The sequence below is a fragment of the Epargyreus clarus genome, unplaced genomic scaffold (genome assembly GCF_041222505.1).
Source record: "Epargyreus clarus isolate Ecla_fem2 unplaced genomic scaffold, WU_Ecla_fem_2.2 ptg000004l, whole genome shotgun sequence".
NCBI classification, from domain to species: domain Eukaryota; kingdom Metazoa; phylum Arthropoda; class Insecta; order Lepidoptera; family Hesperiidae; genus Epargyreus; species Epargyreus clarus.
In genome coordinates this window covers 3488388-3506215 of record NW_027332212.1, presented here as the reverse complement: position 1 = coordinate 3506215, position 17828 = coordinate 3488388, and the positions used below count along the sequence as shown (strand labels likewise).

The 17828-nt window shown below is 35.4% G+C and overlaps 2 protein-coding genes across 2 annotated transcripts in view; both read left to right on the top strand.

The window, feature by feature from the left end:
* Window positions 1-17828, top strand: part of LOC140756999 (fibroblast growth factor receptor 4) — a 125094-nt gene that overhangs the window by 67410 nt on the left and 39856 nt on the right. The window lies entirely within an intron of this gene.
* LOC140757297 (uncharacterized) lies at window positions 7866-9609 on the top strand. Its single transcript, XM_083059032.1, is given in 3 exon segments — window positions 7866-8020; window positions 8469-9170; window positions 9172-9609. Coding segments are annotated over 3 exon segments (1008 nt in total). The 5' UTR covers window positions 7866-8005; the 3' UTR covers window positions 9463-9609.

The following is a 17828-nucleotide window of genomic DNA, read 5'->3' as shown; positions in this document are numbered from 1 at the left end:
AAATTTAGGTATTAGTTAAATATCTACCCGAGAATCAAATCGTGAACATCCACTTTTCAGTCTAGTATAGTGAATATCATTATGGTATATTGAATATGATAATGATGTGGTGAATATTGTGCAATAGATATTAATATTGATCAACTCTTCAAAAACTTATTCATAATGTAATTTAAACCAGATTCTCAAATCATACGTTTATTTAAATAACTTTCTTTCGATAAAATTATTACACAGAAAACATTATTCAAAGCATTCTTCGGAAATAGAATTCTATAGGAAAGGCGCGAAATGTAATAACCGTCACTCATACAAGGACGTTACTGGAATAATTTAATATCAGTCCCGTGAACAGACGGCTTTATATATTCCTACAATATAAAGCTGTATGTTCACGTTTCAATATTGTATGTAGGTATTGAGAAAGCAGTGATAACCTACTGGTTAAGAAACTCGACCTCTCGAGGGGCCTGAGGTTCTAATCCCAGGCACGCACATCTGATTTTTCAAAGTTATGTGCTTATTACAATTTAATTATTACTTGCTTAAAACGGCGAAGGAAAACATCGTAAGGAAACCTGCATACCTGAGAGATTTATAAAAATAAAAGTAAAAAAAATAAAAAATCTGAAAGGTGTGTGAAGTCTACCAATACGCACTCGGCCAGCGCAGTGGACTATGGGTTAATCCTTCTCATTCTGAGAGGCGACCCGTGCCCAGCAGTGGGACAGTAATGTGCTGTTGATGATGTAGGTATTGAGTTTAAAAAACAAAAGACACTTTTACATTCATAGCCCCACAAAGACGAATGCACAAATACTCAGACCTAGAACAGATATCTAAATTCAACATTCAATTGTCTATAAAACCCGAAATCTTTTGCATATCAATGTATGGCGACGGCACGGCTCTCCCAAGTAGATCGTTATGTAGGTATTAGAAGCAGACACTACCGCCCGTGGATACCTGTAAATCTTAATAGACCCCAAATATCGTTCTACCTGAAGCTGATCATAAATGAGTTGCACGGAGGAGTAAGTTGGAAGTCTGGTAAAGGTAAAAAGTAGCAGCGCTTAACAATGTTGTTCAAATTCAAATCTCAATTATTCAAAATTCATTCATATAGAACACTTTTTGAAAGTCAGGCTTATAGATGTGACTGTGGTTCCCAGAGTCCCCAAAGAGCTTTTTCTTAATATTTTAAAAAAATAAAATTGGTCCAGGAGCACTCGAGTTATTCAGGTTTATGAGAAATCGTGTTTTCTCAAAATTTCAGGGAAACTGTCAAAAATCCCTAATGTATTTTATACAAAAACTTTCCCTGTTAAATATGCTTTCAAATAACCAAAACTCCGTCCAAAATAGATCAGTGAAGTCCTTTATTTGAAGTTGGTCGAATAGTAATTCATTTTTAACACTCATATCTTTCAGAAGTTATGCAAAGACGTATTATGATACATTATACAGGCTGGTTTTCAGAATTTAGCTTAAACCCTTGTGTATCCTGAAATATGCAAGACTACAAGCGATTATTTTATATAGGAGTAGCAGACGAACATGCAGTCCACCGGTTGACATGAGGCTACTGCTGCCCATGGACATCTGTAATGAACCCCAGATAGGACTAATTTCTACCTGAGAACGGCCACAGATGCACCGCTACTCCTGAGGACTAAGCTAAGAACACCTCGGAAAAGTATGTCTCCCTTACCACACAAATTATGTGCATAGACTTATCAGAAAGACTTTACTCTTAGTGATCTCCTATTAACACACTAATCAACCCGGTGGTAAAAAAAATAAAGTGTAAAAATATTAATTATGAATGCAAAACAACTGTAAAGCTTACAAAAGATATATTATAAAATGAATTTTCAAACCATTTTCTTGTCAGAATAATCCACAAAGTTTTAAAAATATTATTTGACACTTTGACAAGTCCAATTGTACTACATCTTTAAACTCTTATAACCCAATGGTTTTTAACTTTTATATTTGTTCATATTAAAAAATATTATTTATTTATCGAAAATCGGCAAACTGCAAATAAAGTAATGGACTTTGAAGAACTTATAAAAACAGTTGTACAATACAATACAATACTCTTTATTGAACACCAGATTTATAGTAATAAATACAAAGTAAAAACAGTTGTATTAATCTTTAAAAAAATGTGTTTCGTAGCGTGTATTGGATTTAACATTTAAAATCACGCTCCCTTTAAGAAATGTTTGCTTCATTATATTGACCGCTGACATGATGTTAGAAAGAGCGCCTTGGCTACTAAACGTCAAGTCAGCTCGATAATGCCTTTTCACTTTACAACTTTAACTTTTCCTCAATTCATTACGTCATCTCACGATCGGTGAAGATGCACTGTGCTCCACAATCTCGCTTACACACGTAACGCGCATTCTACGCTGTGTTCAAAGATTCCGCTCGACATTAGGAATATGTTACAGCCTATATGAAGTTTATAAAAATTAAGACAAAAACATGTGTGTAAAAATCCTATTTGCATAAATTTAAGTAATAAAAGTACTCTTATTCGATATTGTTAAAACAGTTTTTTTTATTGTAAAATTCCTGCAATAATGACAGTTTATACTGGCATACGTGACTTTTCAACTTAATAACTTAAGGCATAATCGACTGTTACTCTCAAGAAATAAAATGACTGACATGATTTTTATTCTATGTGCCTTTTCCTGGGGGCGTTAAAAAATTACCAGTTGCATACTAAGTTCTGGTAAGCTATTTGGTGACGATTTAGTACAACCTGAAACAAGTATAAAACAAATCTTGAGATATAAAAACGTTACGTTAATCGTGTAAGTTCACTTCCATATACACATTTTATAGAAAAGACTTATATTGTATTTAATTAAACATTTTCCCCACTAAATAAAGCTAGCAAACTCAGGTAACAACCAATTCAATTTAGATTATTAAAACGGAAATTTTATCATAAACAGGAGTTTGAAATATTTTTGGTTCGAAATTTTAACGAAATAACTTTGTTCTTATGATGTTATTCTTTTTAGAAGTAATATTGTTCCAGCTTTACATAGGTCACGAAATTTTGCAATTAACAGGATTCGATTTCCTTTAAATACGTTCATTAACAGTTTTTTATGTTAAGTGTCAAAAAAATAAATGGGAATAATTATGTGGTATTTCATTTAGGTCCAAGTAATAAATAATATTTTATAATAGACTAGCAGTATTAACTTTAGCATCATTCTTGAATTGGGAGTTCGAAATCAACTTTATAGAAGTATAGCGTATAAGAAAATTATTGTTACTCGTTTTAAAGATGAAAAATATCTGCAACTTTCTAAGATTTTATTCTCAAGTAGGTATGTGTCATTTTCCGAGATGTACGAAGACGGCCAAACTGCGCCAGACCAGCAATGGACTTCCGTATAGAAGGTTATTCTGATATTAGTCCGAGTTAATTAGGTAGTGGGATTATAGTTTCTACGAAGAACAAATTTCTGTTTCCTCGCGAACTTTAGAAACGCACTTAAATGCTCGCATGAACACGTAACATAACAATTTCCCGCGTGAGTGTGCATACGACATTAGACCATAAAATTAGCATGTAATTAATATATTTAAATAGAAGTCATCATGGATGCTTTTCGGAGATATTTTTTTCAAATATTTCCTCTTTACTTTTACTTATGCTTCTATAAGTTATTATACAATTTATACAATACGTAATTGTTCTTAAGAACTTGACATAGTAACCTTTTTATAAAATTCATCTATTTACGTAATATAAACATATTTTTTATCACATTATAAGTGTCACGTTCTTTAAGTATATATCAACATTTTTAACTTTTTCGACACAAACAATGTAGCTACAATATTTTAAAAACATTCAGGTCTATGGTTGCAGTGACTACTAAATAGGTGAAGCCTTCGTTGATAAGCAAGTTCTGAAGTATAGCATCTTATATATAGCAAAGCGGTCTTATTTCCTTTGCCGTATAAAACCGACGTCTGAAATTATGTCATGGGTAAAAACTATTAGATTTAGCATACAGATGTAAGGCAGCGACTACATAACACCACGTGGTATCTACGACTTATTCTTCTATTGGATTAAACTATAGAAACCCATATACAATAACATAATTTATGGAATTAATTTTAATTTTAAAGTATGGAAGAAGTATACCGACTTCAAAAAGGAGGTTCAATATTCAGCTGTATGTAGCTTTTTTAAGTAATAACTTCATATTTCTTCCGAATAAAGCATCTATTGTGTTAGCTTAAACTTGATAACATTTGTAGTTGATTACAGATTCACATGAGCGACAGTAACAATTTTTCAGCAGATGGACTGCAAGCTCGTTTACTATCTTAAGCCTTATATCGGACAGTAGCTAGCAAAATAATACTTTCGTATACAAAATGTATAAACGTATTTATATCTATCGTAACACGGCTCGATAGATACGGGCCGTACCTGTCAAAAACATTTAATAGAAAAGATGAAAATAGATATAGATTTTGTCTGCCTGGGTTCGTCTGGCATCTTTGAAATGTTAATGTTAATGAATGCTTTAAACATATGAAAACATAAAATAATTACACACGCCCAATTCGAAGAAGAGAGTTATTTTATCATCTGGCCGGCAATTAAACCACGAACCGCAGAACCCTACTTTCATTTACATGTCGGAAATCGAATCCGAAACCCACCACGTTTATAGAATAGTGACCATGATGCTACGTTAGTCGTTAATATTATTAAAGATTTTTTTTATAATATAGGAGTGGCAGACGAGCATTCAGTGCACATGACAACTGCCGCCCATAGACATTTGAAATCAACCCCAGATAGGATTAAATATTACTACCGGAGGTCAGCCACAAATGCGTCGCTACCCTGAAGACTAAGCTGGAACGCCTCGGAAAAGTATGCCTCCCTTACCACACCCTTCAAACCAGAACACAGCAGCGCTTAACACTGCTGCTATGAGGCAGAAATAGGTGTGGCGGTGGTGCCGCGTGAGTCGAACCAGAAAGGGTTCTACCATCTTCAAATTGATGTCGACATTAGTAAAACTCCGTACAATCTAACAAATTATGATCAAGATTACGTCAACACTGGCGCTTAAACGCCGACCGTATGAATAATTTCGCTCTCCGAAACTTAAAATCAATGGTTAATTAAGGAATGCACGGCGGAAAGTTAGGGTGTTAAATTATTCACTAGGTTAGATTATTTCAAACTTTGGTTCTGTTATATTCAGAGATTTAAGTACGGAGGTAAAAGCGCCCAGTCTATATTCTAATTATTATATTGTTTTTATGACCTAAGATATGGGTAAGGCATACTTTGATATGAAGTGTTATTTGAGTGTTCCAAAATAATTATAAAAGCATCTGTGGCAGCCCTTAGATGTGTCTTCTACTTTATTCGGTTATTAAATAATGCAAGAAAAAATTGGCCATGTGTGAGCCGAATTGGCGTACGGAAGATTCCGTATCACCATATTTTCAGCATTCTTCTTCACAACAGCTACAGAAGTACATGTATTGTGAAAATTAAATGTGTCTACCTAAGACGATTCAGTACATACACCGAAAATCTATCTATTGATAGTACTAACCGTTAAAGTGAGTCTGTTGGAAGACGGACAGACAGCGGAGGTTTTACCTTTTTGTTATAACCTAAAACGGAAACCTAAAACGTAAGACGTTAACCTTAAATCAGATTACAGCAATGTAGAGAGCTGTAATCTGATTTAATGGGTTTTCGTATTCTTAGACTAATACGACTTCTTGCAACTTAGTTATACAGACCTCAAGGGTAGCAACCCATCTGTGGTCGACCTCAGATAGGTCTTATGCCCTATTTGGAGATGGTTATGAGATGAGCTATGCGTGTTTACCGCTTGTATTACATAAAACTGTGCTCTTTCGGTCTGGCCATTTTATGTTTACTCAAAATCTCAGGATATTATGTTACTTCCTTTAGAGTCGTCGTCTATCGTTCGTCTTCAATTTCATCTTTATCGGTTTTGTAATTGGTAAAGTTAGTATCTTACTTTTATTCATTACATGCGTAATAATATGCAATAATTTAACAAAATACATACTGCAAATTGAAATTCAGATGTTTAAAGATAGATTGGTCTTAATTAATTACTCTGCGAATATCTATGGTAATTTGGAACTTTATTATTTCGAAGATTAAATTACTTTCAGGTTAGTTACTAACGAGTATTAAAAACTAATTAGAATTTTTAGGTCAACTTTTATCAATTTAAGATGGCCTAAAGATAAAATAGAATTATTGCAAAGAAAAATGAACATGCTATTTTAAGATACTACTTGTACATATATTTTCGAAATCATTGTAAAACATACTGTTTACCAAACGGTTGCATAAATAAAAACAATTCTACTTTTTAAGATTTAATTTATTTTACACTATTTTTGTTGTAAGCCATTTAACTTATATGGAATAAGCGCTGTTTGCATACATGTTGGAAATCAAGGTGACGTTACACAACACTTTCATTAGACGGCCCACATGATAGTACTGTATACTTGATGCGAGGATATTTCTTAATACGGAAAAGTCGAAGGTCCCGCCGATTTATTGGCCCTTAATCATATTATATCACGAGCCTGTTATGTGCCGGCGACTTTGTTTGGATTCAAAATATAACGACAATTGTACAATGCCATCTATCAATTACTCCGGAAAACTGATTCTACGCTCTGTATATATATCTAAATCATGAAATTAGGTAAAACCATTTGTGACTATAAATTGTAATAACTTTTGATAAAGTAGATCAATTTGAATGAAATAAAGACTGCATGTTAAGTCAAGATACCGACTATGAATTTATTTTTTAATACAGTGAATTCAATGTAGTAGTTTTGGTGCGATTCGATTTTAAACACACAGACAAACAAAAATCAAAAAATGCTAGAAATTGCCATTTATTACATATTTTAGTTATCGTAACTACTTTTTTGCAACAACATTCGATGTACAGACTCGCGAAACTTATTCTTATTATAGATATAGATTTCTTTCCCAGACCCCACAAACTCGGAAGACTGGGTAATGTCAAAAGGCGGAACGAATCGTAACAATTTTGTACGTCAATAATAACCCTCTTCTAATGTCTAAGCTCAGGAAAGTAAGAGCACGTTACACAAAAACTATGTCTTAAACATATAAGGAAGAGATCGTACTTCGCAATCGTCCGTTTTGAGATAATCCCATCACGATGGGGGAATAATGAGACGTAATTCCAAATAACCGGGCTAGGGATGCGACGATATCGAAAATTGCATAATATCGACTAAAATCTATGTATATTTGTATCGTATTGAACTATCACGTTTATGACATCATCATATCAATATCGGAGATTTTAAATATATGTATGTATTACACTATATTGGTGAAAAAAAAAGATCGGCCACATTGGAAAAACGTCCTCATTCTTCAGAATGTAAATTATCGAAATATTGGTAATATCGATTGAAATTTCCGAACTTCGATATTTTGGGCATTGGACACAAATACCGGTATTTATATCGACAATTTCACCAACTTGCATCCCTAAACCGGACGCAAATGGAACGTTTGTAAATGTAATCGACGCACCAATTTCCAATTGGCACATTCAACTCGCGTTGAAATCGAAAAGAAAACCTCCCATTTGCATGGGAACAATCTGCGAAATAAATAAATTAAATACAAAACAATAGCGAATTAATTTGCCATGTGACATGACAATCTTTATTACCTATGTAACTGTGAAAGTGTCCAATAGCAAGATCCACATTGTTTTCACCGAAGACGAATCCGGACGGGTGTCATTAAAATCATAATTCTCGTGTGGCCGAAGGCCGAATCTTAGGAAGAGTCAGGGAGAGAGGCGTCGTCGGCCCGCCGGTATAAAAGCGACCAGAAAGAGGTACAGAGCATCATACAACCACGACACCTCCGCAAGACAACATGAAAGCGTTCTTGGTAGGTATTCGTGCAGTGAAAGTGATCTGTGACCTGTGTGACCCGCTCTCAGCGCAGGAGTCGTGCTTCCTTATGGGATTGTGACTCAGTGCGATCTCGATCGCTGCCGTGCTCCAATCGTTACTAATTTACAACTGAATTACAGTGCCGTATACCGTTACGTATTGTGCTATCCTTTCGTGAGTTACCGCGCTTTGCTTCACATTTCAATCTCTCGCCAAATTGGATTTTTGACAAGGATGATCAAAACATCCTTTAACCATTTTTGGGACGAGATCCAAATATTCTTAACTTTTTTTGTTCATTTCTCACGTGTTTTAACATTAGTAACGATTTCAAAATCTCACTTTTTATACGCATATCAGGCACGGAAACGAGTTGAAATCGCAGGTGCGTTGAGAGCTTACAACAATTAGTTATTGTATGCTAATGAGCATTTGTTCTATAGGTATTAGCTGCCGTAGCGGCTCTCGGCTCCGCGAGACCCGAGGCGGGATACAGCTACAACGCGCCCGGCGGCGGCGGCCTCGGCGGTGGCCACGGAGGACTCGGAGGCCTCGGTGGTGGTCACGGAGGAATCGGAGGAGGCGGCTTCTCCTCCGGCGGTGGCCATGGTGGATTCTCATCCGGTGGACTGAGCTCCAGCAGCTTCGGTATCGGCGGCGGTGGCCTCGGAGGCGGCTTCTCGTCCGGCGGTGGCTTCTCGTCCGGCGGCGGATTCGGCGCCGGTGGCGGATTCGGCGGCGGCGCCGGCGGCGGCTTCGGCGGCGGTGCCGGCGGCGGTTTCGGAGGTGGCTTCGGAGGCGGTGCCATCGTCCAAAAGCACATCTACGTGCACGTCCCTCCCCCAGAACCCGAAGAACAGCGTCCTCAGGTGATCTCCGGTGGAGCCATCCCCCAGAAGCACTACAAGATCATCTTCATTAAGGCCCCAGCTCCTCCCGCGCCCGTCGCTCCCATCATCCCCGCTCAAGCCCAAAACGAAGAGAAAACCCTCGTCTACGTCCTGGTCAAGAAACCCGACGAACAGCCCGACATCACCATCCCCACCGCTGCCCCTACTCAACCCTCCAAACCCGAAGTTTACTTCATCAAGTACAAGACCCAGAAGGACGGTGGCGCTATCGGTGGCGGTGCTGGTCTTGGCGGTGGTATCGGCGGTGGTATCGGCGGTGGAATCGGTGGTGGACTCGGTGGAGCTGGACTTGGCGGTGGTCTCGGTGGATCTGGAATCGGCGGTGGTCTTTCTGGTGGCAGCATTGGCGGTGGTATCTCTGGCGGTAGCATCGGAGGAGGTCATGGCATCTCCGGTGGCAGCATTGGCGGTGGTCACGGCATCTCTGGCGGCAGCATTGGCGGTGGTCACGGATCCTCGGGTGTCAGCACCTCATACGGACCCCCCGGCCAGTCGGGCCCCTACTAAATCGCACAAAGCGTGCTAACTTGTGATACCTGTTTCGCCGGCGACGAACTTAGTTGTAAGTAGAGAAAAAATTACGGTGCCTAAATGTATTTATGTAAATAGTAATTTTAATGTGTAATTTTAGTTGTATTATAAATTCTTTTTGCATAAAAACCCTGATAAACTATTGCTCTCTATTATTTCCCACGATCTACCTCAACACAATACGAATAAAACAATCACATAATAAATTTACATTTCACACAATCACACAAATCACAAATTGCAAGATAATTAAAAAAACAACTTCAATTCGAATTTCGAATGTGAGATAGTGAAGAGAAAGATATTTAAATTTCGTAACAGTTCCGATAGCAATACATCAAGGTCTTGGGATCCTCATACAGTGGATGCAACAGGTGTCTAGATTCGGTAGAAAGTCGTGTTTTCTCTGAGTGGGCGTCATTACGCAACACGGGTCGGCGTGACCCCGGTTGCATAATAAAGAAGCTCCTCTCCACACATGTATAGAAAAAAGTAAGAGTTTCGCTAATATTTATTACGTAAACGCCTACTCTCTTTAAACAATCCGTTGCGTAAACCTTGACATTTGAGTTTCCATTTTAGCGTAAAAGTTATTAGCGTTAAATGGTTATAACGGTTATAATGTACGCAACTATCGAGTAAGTTTCTGAATTCGTATTATAAACGTGCGTGATATTGAGTATTCAGAATGCGTATAAAATAATGGGATGTTACGAGTAGATATAATGCGTTGAACTTTAGTGATCGCGATCAATAAAGTACCTACATGTTACGTAATGAATACGGGTTTTGTAACTGGAATTGCATAAGACCAAAATTCTGTTAAACAAAAGCCCGGGCATTGAACTATGCATACGTGAACATCATAATACACTTATCGGGCGGAGATCAAACGCATCTGCATTTCAAACTATGCAATAGAAAGTTCACTTTATTGTATTAACTTAATGTTTCATAACGTAACTTCGTTTAGAATCTTTACTTTAATCTGTAGGGTACTTATTTAAAAATATGTAAATATTAAAAACAATTCATTCGAGTTGTACTTATTTTTAACTTACTTAAATAACATTAATAATTCATTATAAATATATAATGTTTTTGAATTATATATTTCTCTTTACATTTTAAGTAATATATATAATTATTCCGCGCAAATTTTACATTTTTTTGCCGCTCTCAAGATTTACAATGCAAATAAAAGTTTTTTTTAATAATCTTTAGTACATGTCTTATATTTGAACCTTGGACTTGTGACCAGTGTGAGAGGGTCCACAATCCTCGAAGTAAGCAATCACTGGCTTATAATTATCGTGCACTTTAATTAACTATAATATCTTAAACATAATATCGGGACATGTTTAAATAAAAACAACATTTAGTGTAACTTTTACTCCTTTCTTTAATTTTATTACATCATCTTTGGAAAATTTTATATAAGTAATGTGTTAACTGTATCCACGACCGTAAATGTTTAATTCTTACTGTGAATACAACTTAATTCCTTTGGTAAAGAGTCGCTGCACTTTGTCACTTGATAGTCACTAAGCATTATATTATAGCACTTTAAAAGACACACTTTAAATGCATGTACTACTACGAGTATAAAAAGTGAGATACAAATACTAAAAGTAAAAAATGTGGTAAGGAACCCCTCAGTATTTGTTTCGCACTTAGCCATTTGTTAGTACAATAAGCATTTATTCTTAGAACTCATTTACGTTATAATCGTGTCGTACTTCTAGTCCCATTGGCCTAAGCTATTGTTTGTCACTTATTGTTAAAATTTTACTATATTAATAAACGCAAATACATCTCTAAGATGACCATGATATAGGACTATAAATATAATTTGTTTACTTTTTCTAAACTTAATTATTTCTTAATAAGCGGTATGAGAAGCTAGTAACGAATTTTCACATTTTCCGTTAGTAGGCCATTCTTTTGCCGCCCCTACCGACCTGTAAAATTCGGTACTTTAGTTTAGTGATATCCGACCAGATACGATTGCGGACCAATACAAATCACTCATTGTTGCCGCCCCTATGGTCAGCAAAAAAGTAAACATTTAGATGGTCACTGAAATTTTGTTGCGAATAAAAAAGATCGTCCAAGTTAAATTTGCAAACCCAGCCTCTAGCCTATTCAGCCTATTGGTAAATCTGGCACTTAACCTAAGTCTCCTTAATTTTAGAAGCATTCTATACTATACGGTCTTCACGAAAGGCAAAACATCGATAATGCTATTAATATTACATAACATATTACGTGTAAATTTAATAAGAAAACTCCAATAAAACATAATATTATGAGTATATCCATAAACCAAATTTATAGAATCGATATGATATAATTTTATGCAAATTATAATTATGGAAATGGATACACGGATGTATGAAACTCGAGAATAGTATAAACAATACAATAGGCTTAAGAATAAGTTTAAGCCACTTTTTACTTACATATTTTTGCATACAATAAATATTTAACTATTATAAATATGTACATCAATTAGCTATTCGTACTTTAAGTGAAAAAGTTACGTTAATTATTTACACAAATTAGTGTAATTCATATGAAAATGTAAACTAGGGCAATCTTTAGTTTACAAATTCAACTTCCATACAAAAAAATATACAGCTCTTTATTTCTACAATCTCTAACATGAGGCGCGTTAAGTTTTATTAAATGTCCGAACATTTTAAAATAATTCACCCAAACCACAGATTGACTAACCACGTCTAGAAGAATGGGTTATATAAAAAATGACTGGTCAACTGGGGCAATAGTCTATGCCACTTCAGAAGATGGTCTAATTTGTTATGAAATAAACCACGATGCAATATGTATTAGTTTTTTTACGCAACGCAACGTGAACTGTGAGTCGTATTGTTGGCTGCACGACGGGGAATATCTTTGCCTCGTAAAAAAAGAAATAATTTTAAGCGCGCGCAAATTGACACTTGATATTTTTTTGCCAGCTTTTGGTGCGTCTATGCCATAGATATATTACACTAACGTACAAGTAGGATTATATATCTATGGTCCATGCAAAAGAATTTTCCAATGCCAATATATACAGTACGATTTTCAAATTGATTGCAGCACTTAAAATTAAACTGATGATAATGAAGTCGCCTTATTCCAAACAATCGTTGCTATTTATGTTATCTCTTATTTAATATAATGAAATATCATTGGTGTAAATTGCCGGTTTTGCGACTAATATTATTGCGCCCCTTGGAGAATAGCAAAGGAATTTGTGGGCGCTTTTTTTTCATCACAACTACACCTCCTAGTTTTTTTACTATATTATTTATATATTATATATATTTTTAAAGCAACAGTTTCATATTGAACTACCGCTCTGAACAAGATTGGTAATTCCGCTGTAGCGTCGACCATTTAACCTTAAAAAAAACTTTAATGAAAAATATTACTTTTATTTATATTTCGTTAGATACTAATACATTTACTAATAGAGATGATACATGTGAGTGAAGTAATTGTAAATCGCTAAGTGCAATCTCGGTCGAACTTACCCAACAATGATCGGTCAGTCTTATGAATGTATCTTCGTTCCGCGATCGTTTCGCAACATCCGCAAGGAACATGTGCTTATGCAACGAAGACAATACCGATATAATGTGACGCTTTGTACCCTGTCGTATCGCCAGCGAATAAGCGATAATATTGACTTTTACAGATGGAAATAAAGTTCTGGTTTGAAGTTAGTAATCAGAGAAATTTATCAAGTGGCTTTCCAATTTAAATGTGGCGGGTAGCTTCACAGAAATCAGACCGATATTCTGTCTGATTGCAGGCAAGACTTTAAATCTATTTAGTGTTAGAACAAGTGCAAGCAAAAATACAAGAACTATACTTTTAAAAATCAAATCTTCATGTAAAAAAATCAATAAATTTCATTTATCATAATTCAACACCATTATTTAGGAATAAAAATCTTCAAAGCATCATTCACTATGCTTCTATTTCCTCGCTTCTGGTAGAACAAGTTCCTTAAAGCTTCTCTTCCACTACGCTCACGTTTCTAGAGTAAAAAACTTGTTTTGTAAAATCATGTAAAATTTATTTCGTGTTACATAACGTCGAGACAATGCGTCAGGTTCACGACGTAAGGAATTCTCCTTATACGTTAACGTCAATTAAATTGAACTTTTTCTTAATTGCCTATACATATAGTGACTGTGAATTTGTGTCTGTACGTTTTAGTATTTCGGTAATAATAATGTAGATTATAAAAAATCAGGCTTTTTGTAGCATATCAAAATTTTTTCAAAATCAAAATTTTTTTTTTCAAAAAAAAATATTTTTAGGTATGGTACTATAATAAGCAAACTTAATGCACTTCGAATGAGCAAGTGGAGCCGCGCGCGGGACTTATACATTTGAGTATGTTACATAAAGAGAAATCCGTAACTTGTTGACATATAACATTGATACTAAAGATCATAAATCGATAATTATCTGTTCTTACAAATGTGTTTGTACAACTGTTCATTCAACTGAAATGGTAATTAATATTAAAATGTTGTATCATCGAAGGTTGTATCCTAATGTATATTATATCAGGGCTGTCTATTTCAGAAATTGACGATATTTTTTATTACCAATTTTATGTGCTTAATTTATTTTCTATAATTGTGCCCAATAAAAAAAAACTATGTAGGCACTAATCCTAGATAAAGTTTACAGAGAAGAATATAATACTTTATCATTAAAAGATGAAGAAGATATGAAATAAAATTCGAGTGCGCCATAAACGTACCTATGTAGTATTTTTTAGGTAATTATTTAACAGTAGTGGTATTGAGTATTTTTAAATAACTGTGAAAACCTAACTAGTATTAAATATGTACGATAACTTAATGACTATTTTAGCACGATTAGATAAAACATCAACATGATATATAACCTCTCTTCTTAGGGAAGTCGGTTAAAAATGATGAATACGATCATAATTTTTACGATAATAACATTTTTCCGAAATTACTGTTATTAGTGTTATAACTACTGTTGTGATCTAGTTGGGAATAGGTACTAAGAGAACCAATATAGGTACGATTGTTAGCCCGCGACCACCAACCAAGGTGTTTTGTCATCAGTTGCTTACGATATTAGAGCTCTAATACTAATTGTTTCAATTTCATAAAACACAAGCTTTTCGTGACGCGCCGCCCACCGGTTACCACGAAACCCGCCCACCTGTAAACAGTAAATGATTTTGAAAACTTTTTTTATTTACTGGGCTTAACACTTTACATTTTATGTTACTCGTACATTTCCTCAAAAATAATAGATGTATAAAAGTCACCTCAAAATTGATGCAACTATAGATGGCGACGTACATATTAATGCCAACACACACAAAAGACCCCAAATCTTTAAGTTGTATCATTGGTAAAATAAACTAAATATTAAAAAAATAAGGAGTTAAAAAGAATAGTTTTTTTTTCTTTTAATCACAAACAGAATGATCACTTTAATTATATGTAAACATGTATGCATGCTAATTCTTGTTATCTTAATACTGTGTTATGACTTTCTCGATAATAGTTAAAAAGATAGGTAGGTTATTAGCCCATTATAACTATATTGTCCAACTGACAGCGCTATATAAACCCGTTAATCAAACGACTATGAAATATTGAAATGTTTAATATTATCTCAACCATTCACGAACTGAAAGGTCTCTTAATAATTATGTGTATTGTAATTTTTATACGACATTTTTAATGGATTGTCTGTCAACGATAAATATATAGTATTGGTAATGTCAGCAACTAAATTTGTTAGAATAAAATATCAACTTTTATCAAAAAGTGATTTCTGTGTTCATAATATTTTTTTTTAATTATAGAAGAAGCAAGTTTAGTCCAGATAAAATTAGATCTGTGACCTGAAGTTGGCCGCAGAGCCGTTGCTACCCCTGACGACTTATTTGGAATGCCTCGGATAAGTATGTTTTCTAACCACACGCTTCGCAGTGGAACACGAAAACTCTAAGCACTGCTGTTATGCTGTTTTGAAGGTGGTAGAACCCTTTGTGGCTCGACTCAAGCGGCACCACCGCCACACCTATTTCTGCCTAATAACAGCAGTGTTAGGCGCTGCTGTGTTCCGTTTTGAAGGGTGTGGTAAGGGAGACATACTTTTCTGAGGCATTCCAGCTTAGTCCTCAGGGGTAGCGGCGCATCTGTGGCCGACCTCAGGTAGGAATATCTAATCCTATCTGGGGTTGATTACAGATGTCCATCGGCGGCAGTAGCCACTTACCATCAGGTAAACTGCATGCTCGTCTGCTACTCTTTTAATATAAAGGCAAAATAGGCAAAATCCGGCACCACTTGTGCCGGAGCCGAACTAAGAGGGCTCTACCTCCCTCTAACCTTTCCATCCCGTATAGAGCCTATGTCTAAACCCCTAAGGACACTAGAAAAAGTGCATCTGTTACCATGCGAGTAATTCTCCCACCTTCAGTAGTAAATGGCAAACGGTCTACAGCACGAAACCGGTCGATCAACAAGTTGGTCTATAAATCCAGTACAATTTCCGTTCCACACACAATTAACCCACAACGCTTGCCGGCTCTGCACTCGTTTATCAAACTAATGCCGACTGTATCATGTAATGCAGGGCTGCCTTTGCAGTTTAATATTGTACAAATTCTAACAAACTACTTTCCCACAGCTGTGCACGAAACTCCTCTTATAAAATGAGGGGTTTAGACCATAGTACATTGCGCTGGCCAAGCGTAAATTGATAGACTTCACGCATCATTGAGATCTTTTTAAAGGACTCTCAGGCATGCAGGTTTCCTTCCGTTTTCCTTCACCATCATAGCAAAAGACAATTAATCAGAGGCGCGCCTGGGATTCGAACCCCGGATCCCGATAGAGAGGATAAGTTTTAAAAAGAATCCAAGCTCGAAATGGCAAACAGTGTACAAGTCGATCAACAAGTTGGTCTATAAATCCAGTCCAATTTCCGTTCCACACACAATTAACCCACAACGCTTGCCGGCTCTGCACTCGTTTATCAAACTAATGCCGACTGTATCATGTAATGCAGGGCTGTCACTTTAGTGTAAAGTTTACCATATTTGGTTTTTATTAAAATCTTGTTAATTCGTGCGACTTCATACGCGCAGAGATCCAAACATTTAATCACTATTTTTTTTTATTAGAGGGATATACCCTTAGAGGGAGTAGCATACGAGCGTGTAGTTCATATTCACAGCTATGGTCATATGTAACCACCCCAAATGGGCATAATATTGGCGTCAGTACTTATGAATTTCGCAGACTTTTCACGTATTACATACGAACAAATTCACTGATGTATCATATTACTTTGGATGACGATACATGATTACCTTAGTGACGTCATTCTAAATCCAACATAATAGACGCCCAAGATGGCGGACTAATTATTTCATGATATGGATAACAAAACAAAGGGTCTTCTGAACAAAATATGTACGTAAAAGCTTGTTTTTTTAAATATTTTTTTAAATACTCATTTATTGCGTTATTCGGAAGTAATTACTTAAATGACTTCTGTCAAATACGTGTGATTATAATTATATTTGTAAATCCAATTAACACTCTGTTAACCTTTTCACAGCTCGTGCAACGGAGCCTGTGCACTCATTTATCAGTGCTATGATGTCCGCAACGGACCGTGTAGGGTTGCCACTGAGTAATATTGCCTATAATTATATTTTTTTCATTTTATTATACAATGTCTTGTCGGAAGCTTTGAGTGGATTGAAATGAATTGTTGATCTATTCGTTATGTTACGGTAGAATCCGCGTACATAATCATAAAGGTTGCTCTAACATACATACTTTAAAACTATTAGACCTATAATTAGTAAAGAAAGTAAGTAAAACTTTTATTATCAGTTTTACGAATTTACGCGAAATGTTGCTTTTGTTAAATTTTATAAGATTATTTTGGAAAACTATTGAAGGTCCTACATCTTTCGTTATCTCAAGATAACTTCATAATACGCTTACTTCAGTTTACTATTTTAACTAGAAAATTATTCCATCATAAATATATTTATTATTTTTACGCTAAAAATAAAAGCTTAATAAAACTAGTAAAAGTTTTACACCTATAGAATAGAAATTGACAACCCTAAAACTATTATGCCATACTACATGTCAATGTTGTAACATCATTATTTTACGGTGGATATTATCTAGATTCTCATGACATGATCAGAAAGTAAATATGCAGTCTACTTACATTAAATACTTAGCGTACTTAATATTTGAAACTTTGACTTTTTTGAGACACTGATGTAGTGGCATTAACACAGCAGCGCTTAAC